The sequence below is a fragment of the Acartia tonsa genome, chromosome 4, assembly GCF_053477335.1.
Source record: "Acartia tonsa isolate MP-2025a chromosome 4, ASM5347733v1, whole genome shotgun sequence".
In the NCBI taxonomy this organism is placed as follows: Eukaryota; Metazoa; Arthropoda; class Copepoda; order Calanoida; family Acartiidae; genus Acartia; species Acartia tonsa.
In genome coordinates, this window is record NC_137263.1 from 8849952 (window position 1) to 8876403 (window position 26452).

At 31.9% G+C, this 26452-nt stretch overlaps 1 protein-coding gene across 1 annotated transcript in view; it reads right to left on the bottom strand.

The window, feature by feature from the left end:
• Myo31DF (Unconventional myosin ID) overlaps positions 1-26452 on the bottom strand; it is a 63241-nt gene that overhangs the window by 32327 nt on the left and 4462 nt on the right. Inside the window, exons 2-7 of the mRNA XM_080156112.1 lie at positions 22999-23105; positions 21430-21531; positions 20548-20606; positions 20170-20326; positions 19604-19769; positions 17260-17431 (exon numbers count right to left, since the gene is read on the bottom strand). Of these exons, the coding sequence (XP_080012238.1) occupies positions 17260-17431; positions 19604-19769; positions 20170-20326; positions 20548-20606; positions 21430-21531; positions 22999-23105 (763 nt within the window). The remainder of the gene's footprint in view (positions 1-17259; positions 17432-19603; positions 19770-20169; positions 20327-20547; positions 20607-21429; positions 21532-22998; positions 23106-26452) is intronic.

Here is a 26452-nt window from a genome sequence, read left to right on the forward strand (position 1 = left end):
AGATTAAAATAAGTGGTTCAAATGTTTATACACTCAATTTAATCAACCAATCAAAATTCAGTAAAAATCCCCAAAACCAACGAATAAGAAAGCGTTATTGTAAAATTTTGGGGACTATTGTAATAAACAGTCAATTGTCTTCTCCCTCTCTGGAAACAACTAAGAAAGAATAGAAGTCGAAGCTACTCTACAATTCACTTTTCTGTCTGTCCATCATTCAGTCCGTAATTTATTTGATTTTCCAATAGGCTTCACAATTGATTAATATCCGCTGAATAAGAACCGGTGCTTAACCATACTGAAAAAAAAACATGTATTGTATCGTAATATAGACATTTTCTAGAAATAGTAAAATTAGAATCATAATATTAACACCAGTTTTGTTGGACCGGGCCTTCGGCACTCTAGGAATTAAAAACAAAACAAAGTTCAGAATTTCTGATAATGATATATAAATGCTTCGCTTTCCAAATCTAAATTTTGTTACAGGAATCATTACCTGAAGTTTGAATCTATAGGAAAATTATGACATAATAAAAATGAACAGACGTTACAGAGAAGCTTCGCAAGGGATTGGACAATGAGAAATAAAATTCTCTCTGATATTTATACTCTCCTTTTCTTATCTTTCTCGTGATTTCAAAGATAGAATTTAATTCATTTTTCCTCCATTATTCCTCCCTGTAGACAACTCTTACTAATACCCAGGGAGGGAGACAACATTGGACTGTAAATTACAATTTTACCCAATAAGTTAGAAGGACAATAAATTACACAGGCTTATTACCATTCTCGCTCTTTGGTCCGCTTAAAAACTTTTGGGTATAGTCCCCATCGTGGCAACGCCCCTGAAGGGGCGATGCGTCGTATTTATAAAATGGCTTTTGATAGATTATCTTAGGTTAGGTTAGGTAATTGCCCCACAGAGTTAGGCAATTAGTCCCGCAGGGTTAGAGCCCCCCGTAGGGGATAGAAATAGGAGAAAAGCTGCTGTGAAAAAAACGAAGAATCGCCCCTTAAGGTGCATTGCCACGAAAGGGACTATACCCAAACTTTTGATACTTTTATTGAGTTTTGATTGATTTTATATCTAGTGCCCAAAGCTTTTAATTTTTAATGTACAACAGGGGTTATTTGAATTAACATCATTGTAGAATTATATGTTCATCCCCTTATCCCCTAAGATTCCTGAATTAAAGTATGTACAAATTTTCTTAACTACTTTACCTTATTCGTTGGCAAAAAAGCTTTTGAAACGTTAATTGAAATTTTAACCTACAGGGATCTAAAGGGATAAGGCAAAAGTTGATAAATTGACGTACATTCCAAATAATGATACACAAAAATACCCCTTCTGTAGTTTGTCATTAGTGGTTGAAACGTTTGGACACTGACACTATACTTAATGAATAACCAATCAAAATCCAATAAAAGTCCCCAAAGTATACCAACGATTAAGAATACATTAATATAAAACTTTGAGGACAAGTGTAATGAAAAGCCTAAGATGTCCGGTCTTCCTGAAAACCATGTAATTTGGGTACTTACTTACATTGACTTTTGACTGTGTGACAGAATAACAGTGTCCAAGCTTTTTTACCCATAGTAAATAAACCAAAAATAAAAAGAATGGCCCTTATTTTTAAAAGCGAAGCTTTTCTATAATTAGGGTCGGTCCGTCCGTACGTCCGTAACAGATAGCTTTTAGAAAGCGTAGCAACTCTATAATCATTACCAGAATCCGATTTATCTTTTTGGTATATTAATTCATTGGACAACAAAGTATACTGTTATAAGCGAAGCAACTCTATAATCAAGTCCTAAAGATGTAAGTATGTCCATAAACATTATTCAGTATCAAGCAGTTTTTCAACAAATTTACTTACAATTTTGGTTCTACTTTTATACATTTATAATCTGATTATTCAGTTCTGACACTATACAAATGTTAATGTCTGTTTGTTTTACGGTTTCAGTGCTTTGCTTTTATGGATGTTGTCATCCTTGTTAATATTTGATTATATTGGGGTGAGGCCAGGTAGTTTTACAATTGTTATTACAAAATAAAAGGGTGGCAGTGCTCAACAAGTACTTTCTGTGAAAGCTCTAAAATATAACTTAAACAGACAAAATTTGGTTGCTTTAAAGTTTAAGTAAAATTTATTTGTCAATTGTCTTTTCCCTTACAATACCAAACATAAAATTGAAATCTGTGAATGTGTTTGTATTTCTGTGTGTGTGTGTATGTGTGTGTGTAAGCGTATATGTGTGTATGTGTGTCGTGCCGAGTCATAGATTGTGTCAAGACACTAACTAGCGTGTCGGGTCAGCCGCGCGTCAGTGAGCCAAAGTTACTCCTAGAGTAAAGATGTATTTGTTATATAAATCTGTGCAATTTGGTTTCTACAGTTACGAGTTATTGGATAATAAAAGAAATATTCTCAAGTGAATTCTATTTCTATTTTAACTATACATTTTTCTAACAGATCAATATTCTATCTATTAAATAATACTTTAAAGAATATTTGAATTGTAGAAAATCGTAAAGTTAAATCAATACAACGCATCATTTTCTCAAGCCAAGCTCTATTGAAAGGAAACTATGGTTATTCTATTAAATATAAGGTAAGTCTCTGTTTTCTTAAGTTTAAATGATCATATATTACTACAATAAAGTAAATGCTATAAATCCGTCAAAATACCCAAATTTTGTTTTATTCTGGCCATTACTTAATTCGAACCTTTTCGACCCCTTGAAGTAGTCCTGGGAGTCATTTTACGGACTTGACCAAGAAATACTTTTTTCTAGAACTCATAGAGCCCAACAAAAGTGGTTATCAGAAGCATCCACGTAGGACGCACCATTACGGTAATAGCGGCAGATACAAGGAATCTAAAAGATTAATATTTTTATTGTTTTTTGGATCACATTTGAGCGTTACTTTATTTCAGTAATATATGATATACAGTACATATAGTCCATAATTGCGTGTGTTATATATGTGTTTTAAAAACTATTTATTTTGACACAAAGCTTTCTACATTTTCATAAGCTAACCATTTTGTTATTTACATTTACTAGGTATATATATGAAACAAATATAAGAAATGTTTGGATTACGAACTTGCATAATACTATAAATAGGTTAATGTTTGGTACTTAAAACGTTTGATGTACATGTACGAGCAAAAAAGAAGGGAGGTGTCATTGGACCATAAATTACACTGGTACCCAAAGTTTTATACTAGTTATTTCTCGCACCGTATTATAAACGGCTTTCCGCAGATATAGAATGAACAATTATAAGATTTAAACTATGTTTTAGCCCCGAGCCGGCTAAAAAAACTGGTTTTAATCTTATGATTGTACATTCTATATCCGTAGAAAGCTGGATATAATTCGGTGCTAGACATAGTTTTTTCATATGGATGAGTATATGTGGTGGTACTTTCCCCAAAAATAGTTATTAACCTTCCCAGGACCTATGGAAGCTACTCTGTAAAAAAGAACCCAATCGGTTCAGTGGTTAGCGAGATCCTTCATTACAAATAGACAGACAGGCAGACATTGTTCTACTTTGTATAATATATTACTAGCGGCTACGCCCCTAGAGTCCTCTAGGGGCATTTGAGGAGGGGGAAGTTGAATCTCAAAACATATTTTTTAATTTAGATTCTTTTTAAAAAGTAAAATTTTTTTATTAGAGGGGGGGGGGGTCCCGCCACCCGACCCCATTTTTTAATTTAGTTTTTTTTAAAATAATTTTTTTTTTTAGGGCGGGTAATTTTTTTTCTAGGGGCGATTTATTTTAGGAGGGTTGTGTTACCCTCCCCAAGAATAGTTATAAACTTTCCCGAGACCTATGAGAAGCTACCCTGTAAAGGAGAACCCGATCGGTTCAGCGGTTAGTGAGATCCTTCGGTACAGACACACAGACAAACACACATCCTGTTACTTTATTGTAAGGATATGATTATATAAAAAAATAATTATTTATCGCATCATAATATTCAGCTTTCTACAGATATTAAATTAAAAAAAATTTAAGATTAAAACCAGTTCTGATAAAGCTCTGATTAAAAGCTCTGATAGGTCGAAGGCCCTGGCTAACAAAACTTATTTTAATTTTAGGATAATTTTATTTTATTACTAGTGGAGAACAGTTTGTAATACTTTGCTATACATTATTTTTCAGTATGGATTAGAACCGGTTCTAATCCAGGGGATTATAATCGAAACGCGGGAATATAAATTTTATAATTGTACATTTTTATATCCGCAGAAAACTGTTTATAATACGATGCGATAAATAACTATTCCATTAAGTAGGGATCTAAAGGGATAAGACAATGGCCAATAAATTAATAGACATTCCCAATTTTCATACACAAAAATACCCCTTCTATAGAATACGATCAGTGGGTGAAAAGTTTGGACACTCAACTTAATTAACCAACCAATCAAAATACCCCTGTCTTTTACCATTAGTGGTTGAAACGTTTGGACACTATACTAATAAATTTATTAATCTAAATTTAAAATCAAGTCCCCAAAGTTGTTGAGCCAACGAATAAGAAATTGTTATTATAAAACCTTGGGGACTAGTGTAATAAACAAGTCATTGCCCCTACTCTCTCTGTCCAGTATGGCAGTGAATTTAATTAATTTCCGCGATATAAAAAAATAAAAACCATTTCTGAGAAACTCTTAAAATTATGTATAATGTCGTTTTATACATAACTTTCCACCAATAATAATTTTTTTTTTACCAGAACCAACAATTCTTGAATTAATCTTGTAATAAAAGTTTTTTTTATCCCTGGAAAGTGCCTTTAAAACGATGTGATAGATAATACTTCACCAGGGAAGTAGGGGTCATTGGGCTGTTAATTACACAGATAACCAAAGTTTTATAACCACATTACCGTATTTGTTGCTTAAAAACAGTAACGTTGTGTATGTATCTTATTAATGTATATTGTCTTAAAGTAAAAAGCATCGCCAAATTAACGTTCAGACTTTCTGAAAACGATTACAGGGTGGTACTGTCCTTCTCATGTTATTATAGACATAATTTATTTAATTTTTCGTCCATTGTTCCCTCCCTGTAGACAACTTTTACTCTACCCAGGGAGGTAGGGAACACTGAACTGCAAATTACCTTCTTAGCTGGCCAAAAACCTCTAGGTACTTTAATTTAAGTTTATCGCCACCAGGGATCTAAAGGGATAAGACAGTAGCCGATAGATTTATTTACATTCCTTAAAATACCCCATCTGTAAGTCCCCAAAGTTGTTAAGCAATCAAAAATTAAAATGTTATTATAAAACTTCGGGAATTAGAGAATGAGGGGACTGTTTATTACACTAGTCCCCAAAATTTTAAGATAACGTTTTCTTATTCGCTGGCTTAATAACTTTGGGGACTCTTATTAGATTTTGAATGGTTAGGTTATTAAGTATAGCTGTGTTTAAACCAACCAATCAAAATTCAGTAAAAGTCCCCAAAGTTGTTAAACCAACAAATAAGAAAACGTTATTATAAAACTTTGGGAACTAGCAAAGAGATAGGTACAATGTTTATTACACTAGTCTCCAAAGTTTTACGGCTTAATAACTTTGGGGACTTTTATTGAATCTTAAATGGTTAGGTTATTAAGTGTAGTAGTGATTAAACCAAAAAATCAAAATTCAGTAAGTCCCCAAAGTTGTTAAACCAACAAATAAGTATGCCAATAGCCTGTTTTGGCACACGCTACTTGACTTGGGGGAATATTGGCATACTCTACTTGACTAGGAGGAATATTGGCACACTCTGCTTTACTTGGCATAATATTGGCATACTCTGCTTTACTTGTCCAGATATGCTTTTTCTAAAATTTTGAAATAATTTATGTATATATACTAGCGGCTCCACCCCCGCCCCCCTCCCCCCTCGATGTCTCTAGGGGCATTTGAGGGAAGGAGAGAGCTAAAAATCTCCTTTACATAACAGTCCATCGATTAGTGAGATCTTTTATTTTGAAATTTTAATGGTTTTAGGCTAATTTTCGTAACTTTTCTACTACTTGGAATAGAGAGCTTCTAGATGCTAGGTACGCAACTGCTAGTTTATATATTTTACGTACATAAAGTAGTAAATTTGTAGGTTGAATTATTATAACATAAATCGGAAAATATTTTAAATTCATTTTTTTTTGTCATGCTGCTTTGTTTGCTAAACTATTGGCATACTATGCTTTACTTGATGAAATATTGGCATACTATGTTTTACTTGGGGGAATATTGGCATACTCTACTTGACTAGAGGGAATATTGGCACGCTCTGTTTTACTTGTTGCCATTGGCACACTCAGCTTGACTTGATCCGTTATTTTATTTTCAGTATGGCTTTGAAACCTATTTATATCCGCAGGATTAGAACCGGTTCAAAGCCATACTAGACAATTTTATATGAATATTAAAATGAAAAAAACATAACATCAATACCAGATTTGTAAGCCCAGGACTTCGGCCCCTCAGGGTTAACAAAACCGTAATTAATCTTTTAAATTTACTATCCGCGGAATGCTGTCTATGATACGATGCAATAAATAACTATTACAATCAATGGGGATGTATTTCAATTAAACATTCATTGTCTTATCCCAATTAAAATTGTAACTTTCACTCAGGATACCTTGTTGAGCACTAAATCCTAAAACCTTTGAAATTTAAAGGATAACTGTAACATGCCTAAATTAACGAAAAGGTATTAACAGACATACAGACGTAAACAGATGGACAGACAGACAAACTGACGGACAGACAGACGGACATATACTTTTAAGAATATTTTGAGTGTTAATTAAAATTATGCATTAAATTAAATTAAAATAGGCACGTCAGAATTTTTCTATCAATTTCAAAATTTGTATGGAGATTCTTTTGGTAGATAGGTAGACTTCAGAAATCGTAGGAACTCTATAATTGTTACCTGAATGTCCGTACGTCCATTCTAAACAGCTAATTTTTGTGTTATATAATTTTTTGATTGATCTGATTTTTGAAATACTGATTCCTAGGACAACAAAGTATAATTTTGTAAGCGTAGCATCTATAAAAATGAAAGTATGTCCTTATACATTATTCTGCATCTAAGCAGTTTTTCAACAAATTTACTCAAAATTTTGTTTCATCTTTTAAACATTTATATTCTGATTATTTAGTTCTGACACTCTAAAAGTGTTAATGTTCATTTATCACACCTTTTCAGAGCTTCGCTTTTATGGATGTTGTCATCCTTGTTTACCTATTTTGACCCCACCCTTTTAATTTTTTTTATGAGCAAATCATTTTCTTATTTAACCCATTAGTGCCGAACCGGGTTTTAAAACCCGGTGCCAGAAAACGTAAAAAAAACGGTTTCCGGCTTCATAATTGCATCATTCTCAGTATGAATCCCCCCTCTACTACCCTGGCTTTCATTTCCCCCTGGAGCAGGCAGTTTTGCTTACTTCCGTTTGCCGGTATAGATCAACAAAGTTTGAAAATCATGACAATTCAAAATACCCCATCTAACTTTTTTGTTTTTATAGTAAAGTCGCTGATTTTTTTCGTTAAATCTAAAGTTTATTGACAAGTACATCTATTTGTGAATTCGTTTTATTTAAATTATTATTTTTTATATGATTTTTTTATCGTTTTTTTACGCCCTATATAGGCCCGGTTCGGCATTTCCATTTTGAGTCTGAAATTTTTATTACCCGGTTTCACTAATAGATCTTTTTTGACAACAACAACAAAACAGGTTTTTTTTACCCGAAATCGCCGGCTAAACACGAAATTTGAAATAAATCGCTTCGTATTATACTTGTAGCTCTTTAGATTACATGAGGTTGTGTAGTTTTCAATTACGGATCGTATCAAAGTTCTAAAAAGTGTTCATCTCACTTTTGGCGTTCAAAAATTACATTTTTCGATTTTTGGTCAAAATAACCGGGTTTATACAGGTCAACCGGGTTTTAAAACTGGGGGAAAGGACCAAAAACGGGTGTTAATGCCTGGTTGGTATTTATGGCCAAGCCGAACCGGGTTTTTTTTGCAACTTTCCTGTGCACGCCACTAGAGCAAAACAAAAAAATATGAATTCCGTTTTGACCATTATAAAGCTTCCCTGAAACTTACAGCTCGATCGGCCCATAAAAGTGGCGCTCGGCACTAATGGGTTAAATTTCCTTGTTTTAAATTAGTAAATGGGTTAATGTTTGGCTTTATTTCTTAAAACGTTTTTAAGATGCATTTGTTTGAGCAAACAAGGAGGGAGGTTTGTGACATTAATAGTTTGAGTATGAGGAATGTCTTGGTTTAAAACAGGTGCAACTCATTACCATGCCTCTAGGACCTCTAGACAAAATTCTTGCAATTAAAGATTTGGCTATTTATTTGGTGTTATGTTAGAGACATAAAATTTTTTTCTGGTGGTTCATGTGTATTTTTAGAGAAAATTACTTTTTCTAGTCATAGCGGTCAGACCGCTCCTTAGCCGCTTTTTAGTGGCCAGCCGCTAAATATTAAAACAGCTGTAGGGCGGCCAATTTTGCAGCTAGGATGACCAAATTTTAGGACAAACTTTTAATTTTTGATAACAAAAAAAAACTTTTTCTGATCATCGCCAAAAAACGGCAAATAACGGAAACCGCCATTTTCGGCGGTTACGGCGGTTGGCGACGCCAATTAATATTTTTATCTGTTTATTTTTGCTCAAGGATTTACCAAAAAAATTTATAGGTCTCTAGCTGTAATATAAGCCACGATATTCATTATATATGTCTGTAGTAAAAGCTGGACAAAAAACAGTCATAAATTCGGTCAGGGAGCGGTCATAACACCACTTTTCTCAGAAGGTCATTGATATCTAAGTATTCACCAAAAAAATTTTAGGTTTTCCTTATACACAAAAGTCATAATGTAGAAATTAAGATTTATTTAAAATTTTTTCTAAATTTGGTGCCACCTAACCGACTTTGACCGGACGCCACGACCGACACAGACCAGATATCCTTATAAGATCAACTCTTGTCGACGTATAATTACAAAACTTAAATAGTCATGAAGTCACAACTCTCTATCTTACCTACAAAAAAAAATGACATTGAAATAACTAGAGGGGGGGGGGTCAATATGACTCCCCCCCCCCAATCTGTAAGTAATGCAACATTATTCCTTCTAATGTTAACAAGGACAGTTATATACATATGTAAAACAACAACATTATACTATACTAATTTACCAAGGATAAGTATATCCATAAGTAGGGCAGCAACATTAAACTATTTAACAAAGTATCCTCATTCCACTCCCCCTCTGTTTTTTAAAAACTTTCTGAATATAATTGGTTCTTACACAAATAATTTATTTTTATTACTCCCTTATTATTTCTTAGCATTGGGGTACCCAAAAATATAGGTACCCTAAATTTTTCTGTGTGTGTGTTTTTGTTATGCAGCAAATGCTACAATAATATTTATAATTCAGTACCAAATTTTGCCCTGGATTGTTGGGCTTGTTTTTATAGCTTGTAAGCTCATTTATTTGATTGGATCCACCTGTTAAACTGTAAAAATTGAATTTTGGGACTTTTCTTCTAGGGGCTAGTGGTACAAAAGATCCCCCAAAACACTAAAAATGTAAGTTCTGAGCTTATTTTTAAAGATATCAATCTGATTTTTAAAGAAAACTTTTTTAACATAACTTAACTAATTAACCATTACAGATTTCATTTCGGGACTTCCTTTCTAGAGGATAGTGGAGCAAAAGACCCCCTCTAAAACTATAAATATGAGTTCTGAGCTTATTTTTAGTAGCAAAGCTATTCTATAATTAGTAGTGAAGCTACTCTATTATATGAAATGTCTATCTGTCTGTCCGTCCATCTGTCCATTTATCAGAGACAGAAAGGGTGAAACATGATTTTTTCAACTCCTATAAAAGATACAGAGCTGAAATTTTTAGGGATAATTATGGTAATAATCTTCATATTTTCACCAAGTATCGTTAAGTTTTGCCAATTGTTTGGGGTGCTAGATCGATTCTTACATTTTTAAGTTGTAAATCTGTTTTATTCTTAAAACTTATAACCTTGGAACTAAAATTTGTGGGTATAAATAATCCCAATAATAGAAAAATGTTTTTAACTTTAAAAACTTAATTTTTTCATCACAATGTGTATAATAAAGGATGAATTCCGACATTTATTTGGCCCCCTTTTTGACATATCTCTTTAGATCTCTGGTAAATTATGCTTTTGAAAATCAAAACTCATTTTGATGAAATTTTATTTTGTTGATATCTTTTTTGTTAATAAAGTTAGGATCATTAAAATATCATTAACCTTACAAGACTCAAAAAAATGCTTTCAACTTAAAACTTATTTTAACTTTTTACTTAAAACTTAAGTGCACTTCATTGCTTGTTTTTATATATAATAGCTTTAAATTTTTTTTTGAATAAAAGTCTAATCCCAAATGACAAATACTATATTAGATATTTTACTATTATTTATTTATTCTAAATGTTAATAATAATTCATGAATATTTATTGTAAATATTAAAGAAACATATGTTAGAAAGAGTAGTTTTGTGTATTTCATATCAATATTAAATATATCTTATTTTTAGTAATTTTTCTCAGGAGTTTACTTCATTGGAAAACAAAGTTGATAAATCAATCAAAATATCATTAGAGTACATTAGAATCACTTCAAAGACAGATTGTCTCAGTCTGTGGTTAGAGTGGTTTTGCTGGAACTTTATAACACAACTTTAAATCAGAAACAGAAGATTGATTTATGCAGAAAACTAGTGAATTTGATTTAAACATCTAATTTGTATAAATTTAAAACAAACTTTCATCAGTCATTTTTTAAACATGAAAAGAATATAAAATTTTTGAATGTAATGTAATACTGTTTAATATCATATAGTTTAATATAATTTAACTTATAAAGTTTTTTTTACATTAATTATAGGTTCAATTTTGCCAATTTTCATTATGAAAGTAGGAAATAAATCACAAAAAATGGCTTGTTTAAGTAAGGATTTTGTATCAAAAATGGAAGATTTAAGTAAGAAATTAATCTCAAAAATGGCTTGTTTAAGTAAGAATTTTGTAACAAAAATGGAATATATAAGTGGGAGATTAATCACAAAAATGGCTTGTTTGAGTAAGAATTTTGTAGCCAAAATGGAAGATATAAGTAGGAATTTAATCACAAAAATGGCTTGTATAAGTAAGGATTTTGTAACAAAAGTGGAAGATATAAGTAGGAAGTTAATCACAAAAATGGCTTATTTAAGTAAGGATTTTGCAACCAAAATGGATGATTTAACTAAGTAATCAACCCCAAAAATGGCTTATTTAAGTAAGGGTTTTGCAACAAAAATGGATGATTTAAGTAAGCAATCAACCCCAAAAATGGCTTAATTAAGTAAGGATTTTGCAACAAAAATGGATGATTTAAGTAAGCAATCAACCCCAAAAATGGCTTAATTAAGTAAGGATTTTGCAACAAAAATGGATGATTTAAGTAAGTACTCAACCCCAAAAATGGCTTATTTAAGTAAGGATTTTGTAGCAAAAATGGATGATTTAAGTAAGCAATCAACCCCAAAAATGGCTTATTTAAGTAAGGATTTTGCAACAAAAATGGATGATTTAAGTAAGTAATCAACCCCAAAAATGGCTTATTTAAGTAAGGGTTTTGCAACAAAAATGGATGATTTAAGTAAGTACTCAACCCCAAAAATGGCTTAATTAAGTAAGGATTTTGCAACAAAAATGGATGATTTAAGTAAGTACTCAACCCCAAAAATGGCTTATTTAAGTAAGGATTTTGTAGCAAAAATGGATGATTTAAGTAAGCAATCAACCCCAAAAATGGCTTATTTAAGTAAGGATTTTGCAACAAAAATGGATGATTTAAGTAAGCAATCAACCCCAAAAATGGCTTATTTAAGTAAGGATTTTGCAACAAAAATGGATGATTTAAGTAAGTAATCAACCCCAAAAATGGCTTATTTAAGTAAGGGTTTTGCAACAAAAATGGATGATTTAAGTAAGTAATCAACCCCAAAAATGGCTTATTTAAGTAAGGATTTTGTAGCAAAAATGGATGATTTAAGTAAGCAACCAACCCCAAAAATGACTTATTTAAGTAAGGATTTTGCAACAAAAATGGATGATTTAAGTAAGTAATCAACCCCAAAAATGGCCTAATTAAGTAAGGATTTTGCAACAAAAAAGGATGATTTAAGTAAGTAATCAACCCCAAAAATGGCTTATTTAAGTAAGGGTTTTGCAGCAAAAATGGAGGATTTAAGTAAGCAATCAACCCCAAAAATGGCTTGTTTAAGTAAGGATTTTTTAGCAAAAATGGAAGATATAAGTAGGACATTAATCACAAAAATGGCTTGTTTAAGTAAGGATTTTTTTAGCAAAAATGGAAGATATAAGTAGGACATTAATAACAAAAATGGCTTGTTTAAGTAAGGATTTTGTAGCAAAAATGGAAGATATAAGTAGGACATTAATAACAAAAATGGCTTGTTTAAGTAAGGATTTTGTAGCAAAAATGGAAGATATAAGTAAGCAATCAACTACAAATATAGCCTAAATGGCTGAGAAGGGATTAAATTTTGAGGAAAAATAATCCGGATTAAAATCTTAATCTGTAAGACATTTACGTCAAAAGCGTCCGATTTGGCTGATTCTTATCAGCCACCCTTATTTTTGGGGATTTTTAGGGGTTTATAGGGCAATAATAGTTCTTCAAGTAAGCAATTAACCTACGAAAATGGCTCGTTAGTCCGACATGTCCGATTTAAGTAAGCCACTTTTGTTGTAAAGTGCGGACTTTCCCGATGTGAGCACGTCCTACTTAAATCTGACAAAAATGCTTATATAAGCACAAAAAAAGGTAAATTGCTGAGATAGAGATTACTAGGGAATTAAATATGTTTAAAAAATATTATCATACTTAAAATACAATGTTTATATTTCAGTTACTCATTGATAAATAAAAGAATATTAGAAGAGTGTATTCATTTTTTTCTATTATAAATAAAAATAACTTATTTTTCCGTATCTCATTTATTTATCCTTGATTAAAACTGGTTCGTAACTGAAAAAATGTCTTTCTTGGTTTTAGATAGCGCAAATATAAAATGTTACTCCAGGATTAGGCTACTCGGGTCCAACAAGCAAGAAAGGTCCTATTTTTACATTCGTATTTACAAATTCTACCATAAAAACTTTATTCTCCTATTCATTATGCTTTTGTGTTTTTAATAATTATTAGGTAAGAATAATGCAAAAAAAGAACTTTGACCTCTTTTATTGAACGAAGTCCATACAAATTATATATTTATGCATTGTTTTGGTATAAATAAAAACAAGGATGAGAACTTATGAACGTGCCAGAACATAATGAGAAGTATGGAAATGACAAGAAAAGCCAAAAGGAAAAACCGGACAGAAATTATAGAAACCAAGCAGCCAAACACCCATATTTCTTCTTAAATAAGATATTATTTCTATTATGGTATGATGAACGGGAGGGCGGACGAAGTAAGTTATAATTCTCATTAATCAGAAGAGTATACTAAAGAATTTACAGAAGCCAACTCTAAATAAAATCCAAGAACTTTTCTCAATATAAATCAAATCTCCTCATTATCATTATGGAGGAATTAACGGACACATAGAGTCATAGTGTAGATGCTCATAGGAATTTTCTCATTAACAAAAAAACATGCCGTGTATCTTTAATTGCAACTAAATTATTACAATTTGCTTTTAAATAAAATTTACTATGTACATAGCGATATAGAATGCCATTTAGCCTTTCTGGTTGACCGCTTCACAGAAGGACAAACAATTGATATTCTAGAGTAATATCGCTGCTAAAAAAAACAAGGTGTGCCTATTTGTGTAAGAAATAAAGATTAATCTTTTGACCATTCATTACACCAAGACTCTAATGCAATTCGGTCTTGCTCTTAAAACAAGTTTATATAGTTATATTTATTAAACGTAAGATGTATAAATATATGTCGTCCGCCTGTCCGCTTAGATCTCCCTGACCACTAGAACAATCTTATTCATATCTGTAACGAAATTTCATATAGGTCTGTCCATAGACGTCCAAGGGGGGGGGGGTAATGGGGTGATTACCCCCCCTCCCCAAAATGGATTTGGATTTTTAATTTTTAACCCCCCCCCCAATAAAAAAGCTTCCCTTTATGACATAAAGATTACCCCCCCCCCCAAAAAAAAAAAATAAAAATGAACTTTGGGGTGCTTACGGCATTTTTATTTTCAAATTTTTACCCACCCCCCCCCCCAAATGAAAAAGCTTGGACGCCCCTGGGTCTGTCTTGGCATATATTTATCTCTCTTGAGTGGCAAAGAGAAAGGGAAAGGACAAATTTTATGTACTTTCCAAAATATTAAAATTTGTGCTCTAAGCGGACATATCTTCGGAATTTTCTTTTTGGTATGTCATTAATAATGCATCTCATTAAAAATGTGGTTATTGTTGACATTTTATCGATATAATATTTTTCAAAAATGCATAAAGTTCACAAATTAATAACAAAGTTGATGAAAGTTAGAAAGGGTAGAAAGTTGTTTAATGTTTGAATTGTTTTCTAAATCCTTATTCTCGTTTATTTGATTTAAAATGGCATTAACACCAGGGATTTGTCGTCAGTATATAAAAAAACCGCAATTGCAACTGCAAAGCATGTAGACTAAAACTGCACTTATCTAATTTTTAACATTTTAAAGTAGAAACCGTCGTAAATTCAGCAATGATCGGCCATGCCCAAAATAAGCATCTAAGTCGCGCTAATATAAACAATTATATACGCCTCCAAGCCGCACTGGAATAAAGCGGCTACTGAGATTAGAAGGATAAGATGTAAATGTCTGTGTTGAAAATGAATACAAGTAGAGAATGTAAGATTTACCATATCTAAATATCAGTTTTAATATTATTGGAATGTTAAGATAAGATTAGTCCGGATGTATGTATATGAACGTATACTATCCCTGTTAAAACTAGAGGTAAAGTGTTGACAATTTTTTTGCTGACTATATGGTTAATCACAAAAGTGGTAAGAACGGAAATATTTTGTATAAAAATTATGTAACAACGACTGATATTAAAACAACATTTTATCAAACATGAAGACCTACTACTAAGAACCTTTATCTACCAAGCTGCACCATTCTAAAGACTATTTTGCTATTAAATCTATAACTACTTCGTAACACAAGAAAAATAATTATTCAACTAAATGAAATGAAATTAAGAATTGCTCTTAAAAAACTACAGGGTGTCACAGAAAAAACTATCTGTTCAGATTTGTGAGAAAACCAGAAAGTATGAAAAATAATTAAAGGCCCTTATTCCGCAAAAAATACATCGAATCTCCAATGCAGCATGTAAAAAGCCTTATGTTAAATCTTATAATAACTTTATGATTTTATTTACAGATTTGTGTAAGCTATTAAAAAAACTGAAATGTGAATTTGATGTATATTAAAACAGATTTTGATATCCTCTATAGTTGTTTTGCAAATCCGGCAATTGAAGTTTTTTCTATGTTACGCTCTTTTAAATGACAATATCTTTAAGTCGTTGTAATGGCAGAAACAAAGTTTCACAGGGTAGAAATGGAATTGTAGGGATTCGTAAAATTAATATGATAGACAGACTTACAATACGAGCAAGGATTCAAGGATAAGTTAATGCAAAAAAAAATCAACTCACTTATCACAAATGAAGAATTTTATTATTTACTTTTTTCAGGGATCTGAAGGGACAAGACAATGGCTGATAAATTTATGTATATCCCCAATGATGATGCACAAAATTACCCCTTCTGTAGATTAGAATAGATGGATGAAACGTTCGAACACGCAACTTAATTAACCAACCAATCAAAATTTACTAAAACTTTGGGGACTAGTGTATTGTACAGCCAACTGTCCCTCTCTTTCTTAAAGTTTATACTACTAAATATGGGATAATTTAAATTAATTTTAATTTAAATAATCTATTACTTTGTCCCTGGATAGCATTATCTTCTTCTAAATATGCATTTCATTCAATATTTATAATCAAGTCGTATATGTTGCATTTTCAAACATTACAAAATTACTCTTTATCTACCAGTTTTGGCTTCTAGGGAAGAAAAGGTCTTTTGCAACACAAACAAAATATAAAGTATATAATATAGATTTGTGAAAGTAAAGCTCAAAAATATAAAAACCTAATTAAATATGGACAAGCTACACAGTTAATTAAAAATATAGAAAATCATAAACATTTTATACTTAAAAGACTAAATAATTGAAATAAAATATTAAGGATTTTTTTCTGCCAAGGCCAAGGGGGTTGAATTTGGTAATAATTTAAAATTTTATATCGCACTATAAATATATTGTTCTAAATTTACAGAAAAAAAAACATAAAACCGCTTTGGCTTTGGTATGAAATGATTAAAACTCAGAGCCCTAGGAGTAAACTCTGACTATTATACTTATAATCGTTTGAATGAAAGGATCATCTTGTAATTGTTATCGTTCCAAATTTGTACATTATTATTTTCTCATAAGATTTACTATTTCAATAGCCTTAAACTGTTTTCATTTCTACAGAATGGATTAGAAACCTAAAGCTCCGCTTTCATGGAATCATACCAACCACAATGCTCATTGTTACAATATTTTGGTATGTGTCATTTGATCAAGGCATATGTAAATTGTACAATAATACAGTTTATTCAAAATGCATTTGCTTAAATACCGAACAAAAACTTTTTAAATAAAAAGAACTTTTTTCTCTATAAGAATTGTCAATCAAACTGTCTTTACCAATCCAGGGATCAAAAAGGATAAGACAATGGCCGATAAAATAATGAACATACCCAATGATGATACAAAAAAAATACTCCTTCTGTAGATTACTATTAGTGGTTGAAACGTGTCAACACTCCACTTAATAGATCAACCAATCAAAATTCACTCAAGTCTCCAAAGTTAACGAATAATAAAACGTAATTATACACTTTGGGGACTTGTGTAATTAAAAGCTTATTTCCCCCCCCCCCCCTTTCTCTCTCTCTTTCTCTATTACCACGCACACAATAGCACTTTAGACCACAAGCACATAAGAATTGTATACAATCTTCGGAACAAAAAATTTAACTTACATTTGCCACAAACTTGACGTTTCCCAGGTGTAGTATGGCAGCCAGGACGGACCATATGGTGTCGATCCCTTCATCTGAGAACTTCAAGGTCTTTAGGGCTGCCAGCAGTCTCTGGTATTCACTGTTGCCACGCTTGGCTCCACGATTATCCTGGCTAGCCGTTGAAAGATATCTAAAATTAATAATAGGTTATGACAGATACATTTCAGAGGCTCGGTAATTTTGTCATAAATTTACTTGTCATAAATACACTTGTCATAAACAAACTTGTCATTAATATATTTGTCATAAATACATTTGCCATTTCAGAGGATAGTAAATAAAAAAGTATAGGATTAGTTCTAGTTCTAGGGCAAAACGGACATTAACACTTATAAAGTGTCAAAACTGAATAATCAGAACATAAATGTATAAGAATCGGAGCAAAATTGTAAGTAAATTTGTTGAAAAACTGCTTGTGGAACTCATTACTAAGGTTAAATCTAAAGTTATTTTGGCCCTTTTTCATCCCTTCCAATGACTTGCTCTCAAAACAGTACAAATAAATCGATGTTAAGACAAATTTCAAATTTATGTTTAAAACTAAGTTTGTATTTTTATTATGTACACTATGACTTTTAGTAGCGAAGCTCATCTATAATTTCAAATATATGTACATGTCTGAAACATTTTGAAAAAAACTTTACTTTATCGGCTGCTGTTAAAGACTACTAAACTCTTTGTGATGATTCCTCTGACACAGAATTTAACTAATTAGTAATCTTACACTCACACTTATTTTGCATATCAATTTTTCCTGGTATTTTTGTTTACTTTGATTCGCTAATTATTTATTTTGTCATCTTTGTTATATTATCAACATTTAATATTTTAGTGATAAGATTTAAATTTCCTGTTCAACTTCATATAATTTTTAGGGATGAAATTTTATATAAAATTAAACAAATATGTTTTCATAGAAATTAATTTGTAATAATACATTATCAGGAAATAAGCAATCAGACCGTTCTTTGATTTAAAGCTGTTTCCCTCTGCACTTATAAGGAGGGTGATAACATTTTAAAAATCTTGAAAATATTTGTTATTTGTCGTTATCTTTCACAGTGAAGCTTATCTGCAAAGTAAGGACACTTTTCAGAAAATTTCTCCTCAGTTTATAAACTTAAGCACAAAAGAACATTGAATTATGAAGTGTCCAAATATAAAAGTAAGTGTGTATGTGTCTGTATGTGCCAAAGGATCTCGCAAACCGCTGAGCCGTAATGGTTCTCTTACAGTGTAGTTTCTTCTGGGTCCTTGAAAGGTTTATAAATATTTTGGGGGAAAGTATGACCAACCTCCCATGATAAATCGCCTCTAGAAATTCAAGAAAATTCCACACAAAAAAAAGCAATTTACAATAGGAGTAAGTTTGTTTATCATAAATGATATTGGAAGGGTATTTATCCTTGTAAAAGATAATACAACGTTTAAAAAACATGATAACGTTAAAAATCATTACAAATGCAGGGTCAATAAGGAGTATATATACATATCATCAAGGAGAATTTTGATGACGTCATCGTGTCCAATATTGACATTAAAGTTAGGACTACATGTCAAGAACTAGGTATTATACATTAAGTTAAAGGAAAATATGTTATGTCAAATAAAAACAGCTAAGCCATTGCATAATTCCATTTGTCTGTTTGTCTGTAAGTGGGTTTTCATTCAGTTCTAGAGGTAGTCTGTGATTCACTCGGTTGCTATTTAGGATAGACAGCTTAAATTTGTTTGAAGATTCCCTTTACCCTTACAAATATAGACGGCGGAATATTTATGAAAGGTTTCTGTGACCATTAGGCCTTAACGCTATTATTTTTTGGTCTATCTGTAATGCTGAAATATTTTATGTAAATGTGTATTTTTTTGGGTTGCATTATCCCTTTGTCCTGTTACAAGAACCCTGGCAATTAAACAAGCAGAAAACAAAAAACAGAGATAACAAAATTTAACAATTTAAATGAACGATAATGATAAAATTGTTAGATGACAACTTTTTATTGCATTTGGAAAAAAATAATATTTTGGTAGCGAAACTTCTCTATACTTTAGTGATTTGCATTTCTCCCAATACTACAAACATACTTTGACAAGTAAGTGTGACATTAAACATTCGCTATATAAACACACTACGGCTAGACGCGTAGACATCCAATTACTTGATAAATGACTGTAAATTATTCTTTGATACTCTATCCACAAAGTATTTGAAAAACTTATGAAAATCTACCAAGATGCGCAAAATTTCATACAGACACACTAAAACATTCAGCTTACGTCTAAAAAATAAAGGAAACCTAACCTGTAGTTTTGAATAGAATTAGTAAGTTTCAGCTTCTGTAGTAGCTGAGGTGGGGCACCGTTGATAAGAATGTAGAAAGAATGAAAATTTCTCTCCCCCGCCTGTTGATCCACCACTCGGGATTTCTCCAGCAAATAATTGTTTATATGCCCACCGATAGGATCTCCTGATATAAACAAGAACGATTAGATAAGATAAATGCGAAGCCTTTGAGTAACCTCCTTGGTATTGTCCCCATTTTTGTTTTTCTCGAAGCTTTTTATAGTGCCTACAAAAAAGATGACGTCATACTGGCCTACAATAGGTCAATAAATTGTATAATGGCCTACCATTGGCAATTTAGTCTGTGTGTTGGCCTATCATTGGTTATTTGTATTGTATTGAAATTTTGTATAGGCACTATAAACATCTCTCATTAGTACATCTGTTCTTTCATTAGGTTTGTCTGTGTACCAAAAGTTGTTACTCTTAAAGATAAATGTTATAAATTCTAAGTCTTTTTTCTCAATATTGTTGATAAGGCTATGCTTTCAGAAAAGCCCAACATCATAAATTTTGTACCTTACCTTTAAAATCAAAGTTGATATCCATGTATTTTCCAAACCTCGAAGAGTTGTCATTTCTGTTGGTCTGAGCATTACCAAATGATTCTAGAATATCATTGGACTGGAGTAGGACATCCTTCACCTTCATTATTTCACTTTGCTGCGCTACATTTGTAACCTACAAATTAGGAGATCAATTAGTTAAAATCCTTTAGTTCAAGGAATAGTAACATAGACGGTGTTTTACAAAAGAAGAATGTAAAAAGGTAGTTTTTTGTTCAAAATCTAAAACTAAAATATGCAATTAATAAAAACAACCGTTTGTCTGCAAGAAAAATAGTTTTAAGGCATTCTTGGTTTTTACTTTTAAGGTCTCAATTAAAGCTGTTTTAAAGTTACCTTGGCTATATATTTCATAATGACTTTACTGGCCTCAGTTTTTCCACTCCCAGATTCTCCTAAAATTTACAAGAAAATAGAATGTAAAATGCAGATGCTAATTTAAAAGTAAGATCCAATATCTTTATAATCTTTACCGTAGGTCGCACGCATTTGCATTTGCTACGGTTATTCAAGAAGTTGGAAAGGTTCTTGGATTTATGATAGCCAAATATCTCCCCTGTTAGCATGTTAAATTGTCTCTAAGTGTTTTTATAGCAGAGTGAGATTTATCACTTTAAGAGAGAAACTGCATAGAATTTTTTTGCGTGGATACTAAAGATTGCATGCAAAATTACTCTTTTTTACCATCTTCATGTGATAACGTAGTGCGATTGGAATATATTACTTATGATCAAATTCGGGATCTACTGCAGTTCACGGTAAAATATTGCTGGTAAGCAATATTTCCAAAATGAATTTTAAAGGCTGCTAGCTGCCAAACGGCTGAACGTACAGATCATGCCCGCACACTGTTTTAAGCGGCATAAGAAGGCCTACAAATAATCTGGAATGGTTATAAATCATTATTGCATAATTATCTCGCAGTGCAGAGAAATGCGCGAAAAAGACCTATTTTACGCGTTTTTTCTTCAGTGAAGCTTTCCCTGTGCATAATTGGATCTTTGCTATTCCAGATTATTTGTAGGCCTTTTTATGCCCCTTATATGGTGTGCGGGTATGATCTGTACATTCAGCCGTTTGGCAGCTAGCAGCCTTTAAAAGTCATAGAATTTTGGAAATATTGATTAACAGCAATATTTTACCGTGAACAGCAGTAGATCCCAAATTCGGAATTAAATGACTTAAATAATAATATATCGCAGCTACTCTTGAACTGACCTGATATGACTATACACGTGTCCTTTCTGTTTCGTTGCATTGATTTGTAGGCTGCATCAGCAATGGCAAATATGTGCGGAGGACGTTCAAATATCTCCCGTCCTAAATAAAAGCATACATATTAGTTGAGATATAATACACTAGTCACTATGTCCCACCCTTTATTAATGTTTGTTTTGAAAATAAATACCTTTTTTTTAAAGGGAATTGTACTTTAAAAGAAAAAAACTTAAAACCTTGGTATTACCAGCAGTTTTATTCTCCATGCTTTAGATAGATAGACAGACAGACATCGTTCTTCTTTTTATTAGAAATTGTTATTAATTATATAAACATTAACGACAAATAAACAAGGATGACAACATCCATAAGTAGCGAAGCACAAAATCTATAATAAAATAGACAAACAGACAAAGTGACTTAAAGAGCTGATTAATTGTTATCATATCAAAGAAGAGAAAGAGAGATCTATGCAAATATGCAAAAACTTAAAATCACGAAACTTTTAAAAATTAGGTAATGTTTATGTCTGAAAGTTTTAAAAAGAAAAGCAGTCAGACTACTAAAGACTACCTTAGTATGGGGCATAAAGTCTATATATTGGCAAGAAGTTTCAGTAGCGTATTTTTTGTAGGAGCCGAGAAAATCTGTTGAAAAATGTAAAAGCGGCTAAAAGGCTGTTTAAAAGCAGTCTGGCCGCTATTGATGATGAACACTTAATTATGCTTTATATTGTTGGAAATGTTGTTAAGAAGTTTCAGCCTTCTATATTTTACAGGAGCCGAGAATATCAGTTTTGAAAAATAAAAGCGACTAAAAGCTGTTTAAAAGCAGTCCGGCCGCTATTGATGTTTCATACTTAATTATGCTCCATATTGATAGCAATGTTGACAAGAAGTTTCAGCCTTATATCTTTCACAGGAGCAGAGCAAATCAGTTTTGAAAAAAAGCAGCTTAAAAGCTGCTTAAAAGCAGTTTGACCGCTAATGATGTTTCATACATAATTAAGCTCCATATTGATGGAAATGTTGACAAGAAGTTTCAACCTTCTTTCTCTACCAGAAGCCGAGAAAATCAGTTTTAAAAAAATAAAGCGGCTAAAAAGCTGCTTAAAAGCAGCCCAGCCGCTTTTGATTTTTTTATACTTAATTATGCTCCATATTGATGGGAATGTTAATGGAAGTTTTAGCCTTCTCTCTTGTACAGGGGCCAAGAAAATCAGTTTTGAAAATTGAAAGCGGCTAAAAAGCTGCTTAAAAGCAGTCCGACCGCTACCGATGTTTCATACTTAATTGTGCTCCATTTTGATAGAAATGTTGACAAAAAAATTCAGCCTTCTATCTTTTGTAGGAGCTGAGTAAATCACGTTTCCCCCAAAACGTTTCAGACATACAGACATAAAGACATAGAGACTTACAGACATACAGACGGACATTTCAAATTATAGAGTAGCTTCGCTACTAAAAAATCCTATGTTTTTGTTGTGACTTACCTTTATAGATGTGTATATTTTTGTAATTTCAATGTAACAAGTGTGTCCCCCGAATAAACGCGGGAAAACTATCTCACCTTTGTAGCTGTTGACCATTTCATCCGAATAAATATTAAGATTTGTGTAGGGGTTCACAGACACACATACTTCACCAATATAAGTGTAGATTTGCTGCTTCTCATGCCTAAAAAAAATAAATTTAAGATTCTTCCAAAAACTTAGAATTGAAATTGCTAATGTTTTTTTGTGTATATGTATTTATGTAAAATATAGAATAACTAGAAGCGCAGCCGCTATTATATAAACTAGCGGTTAAGCCCCTAGTATATTGGGGCTCTGTGTTCTTAGAGGCAGAAAAAGTCTAGTAAAATGGCTTTAAGGCATCTCAAGACTTATATCTGAAAATAGAATAGCCTAAAACCATCACAGGACTCGTGTTAGATTACCTAAAATTGAGAACCCAATCGGATCTATAGATATTGAGATCTTAAACTTCAGATAAAAAACAGCTTTATAAAATAGGATGGTTCACGAGATATTACTGGACAGATACACACAACTCGATACTTATATATAGGATTGAAAAATAAAATTTTCTAACATTTACATGCAAATAACAATGACAATGAGAAAATATTTCATCCTTTCTTCACATTAAATTCTTCAGAAGCATTCTTATATACAGATAATACTATGATTACAAGTATATGATTATCATACAAATACTTTACTAGATATGTATATATTCTTATATACAGATAATACTATGATTACAAGTATATGATTATCATACAAATACTTTACTAAATATGTATATATTCTTATATACAGATAATACTATGATTACAAGTATATGATTATCATACAAATACTTTACTAGATATGTATATATTCTTATATACAGATAGTACTATGATTACAAGTATATGATTATCATACAAATATTTTACTAAATATGTATATTTTCTTTATTTTTATCAACTCTTACTATGATTGAAAGTATATGTTTATAATACAAATACTTTACTAAATTTGTATATATTCTTATATTCAGATAATACTATGATTACAAGTATATGATTATCATACAAATACTTTACTAAATATGTATATATTCTTATATACAGATAATACTATGATTACAAGTATATGATTATCATACAAATACTTTACTGAATATGTATATTTTCTTTATTTTTATCAACTCTTGCTTGGTTTTTATTTACAAGTAGTGTTCAAACTTTTCCATCAATTATTTTTATCTACAAAAGGGTTATTATGTTTATTATAGTTGTCAACCATATGCTGCTTAGATACTTACTTAGTTAGTAAAGTGTACATTGGTTGATAGAGCCTGGTTACTTGGTTACTTTAATCTTGGAATAAGACATTTTAACCCCCCCCCCCCCCCCCATCTATGCAATCTTATACCCATTCATTGATTTGAGGAATAATTCATTAATGCATCTCAATTTTGATATAGGGGGGGGGGGGAAGTATCCAAATAAAAACGCAAAGATTTAAGATTTTAGGATAAATACTTATATGTAAGGACAATTTTGTACATATATAGTACAGAAAAACAGAATTTTATTTGAAACTAAAATATTTTTCAAGGTGTAAAAACAAAATTGTGAAATTTAATATAACAAGGGTTTTCTAGGTATCTTTGACAGACGAACGTATGCACCTATACTAGTTATAAAAGTTTTTATCAAATGTCAAATCATAATGAGAAAAAAATTTGAATACAATTTTTTTTACATCCATTGTCTTCTCCCTATATTGATTGGTGGAATTTATACAAACACCTCAAGGGTCAAAAGAAGGAAATATTATGCACACTAGATTTGATCAATATCGTTATGTCACAGTAGATTTTCAGTCTTAAATACTCTTTCAATGTTGTGAGATAGTAATAAGACTACAATGTTTGGAAACCGCAGCGAAGTATTTATATTTATCTGTTGGTATGTATTACATATAAAAGGATTAGACAGATATGGTAGATTTAATAAGATAAGAGTAGACAGAAAAATAAAGATAGGCAGAGAAATAGATAGATAGAGAGACGAATGAGAGAGAGAGAGAGAGAGAGAGAGAGAGAGAGAAAGAGTTAGAGGGAGAGAGAGAGAGAGAGATAGAGAGAGAGAGAGAGAGAGAGAGAGAGAGAGAGAGAGAGAGAGAGAGAGAGAGAGAGAAAGAGTTAGAGAGAGAGAGAGAGAGAGAGAGATAGAGAGAGAGAGAGAGAGAGAGAGAGAGAGAGAGAGAGAGAGAGAGAGAGATAGGTATAGATAGACAGTTAAGAGTTTTAAAAAAGAGAAATAAAGAAAGAGAATGAGAATGAGAGAGAGGAATGACGATTAAGGGAGAAAATTAAAGGGAGGGGATCGTGTTATTAGAAGGAAAGATAGGAAGATAAATGAAGATGTGCATATATAAGTATATTTGAATCACGACCATGGCCTTCAATCATTTGTACTTAGACACTACAAGGACAATTCTGTTCAATAAATACGGAGGGGTTAAACAACAAATTCTGTAAATTCGGAACTTAAAATAGTATAATATATATCATATCAGGGCGATTTAAACAGGTCTATGTTTGCCATTATTCTTCCGTTACTGACGTATGGACGGGCACGTACTAAATTTTCGAATATTTGGCTTTCCCCCTGAAATCTGTTGGCAGGGGTAAATTTTTGTTACCCCCCCCCCCCAAAAAAAAAAAAAAAAAAATTACCTCTGGGGTAAAATTCTTTTTTTTGGTGGGGGGGGGGGGGGGGGTAATTTAATAATCTAAAAAGGTATCTACCTAATTATGAAATATTTATTTTTTTTGTTAGGGATTATTTATTTTTCGGGGGGGGGGGGTATTTCCCCACAAAAAATTGTTTAGTGGGGGTAAATGCCCCCTCCTAAATGGTTGGGGGTGCCTACGGCACTCCCAGGGTAAAAGTAAATTTTAAATGGTGGGGGGGGGGGGAGTAATCATCACTTAACCCCCCCCCCCTTGGACGTCCTTGCTTTCAATTCAAAATTATAGTATTTCTAAACATGACTATTAAACTGTGAATTTACGTTCCAGATTTTTGACTGAATATCTTATATTGACGATTGTTCAGCATAAAATTGTGAATAAAATGTTTAGTAATTGGAGACAGGTAGACCGTATCCAAGAGGATTTTTTTGGTGCGTAGTATCTTAATTTTTGTCTGTCTGTCTGTATGTAAATTAACTAACCTCTGATTTTAGAAACATAGAAGTTTCTTTTTTATAAACCACTAGTTACCTCGCCCCTCGTCCCTCGCCTCTGGCCTCTAGGGGAGGGCGAAAAGGCCAGGAAAATTTTCGAGGTCTTAAGCTTCAGGCGAAAAAACTTACTTTTTTATCGATTAAGATTTTGGAGCCAATTATAAGCAAGTAGCCTATACATTTACCACTTTGCTTGTCTATTTTCTTTACATAAAAATAAAACGCCAGACATTATCAAAGATATTTCTAGTTCCGTGGCTTCTAGAATTTGAGCGT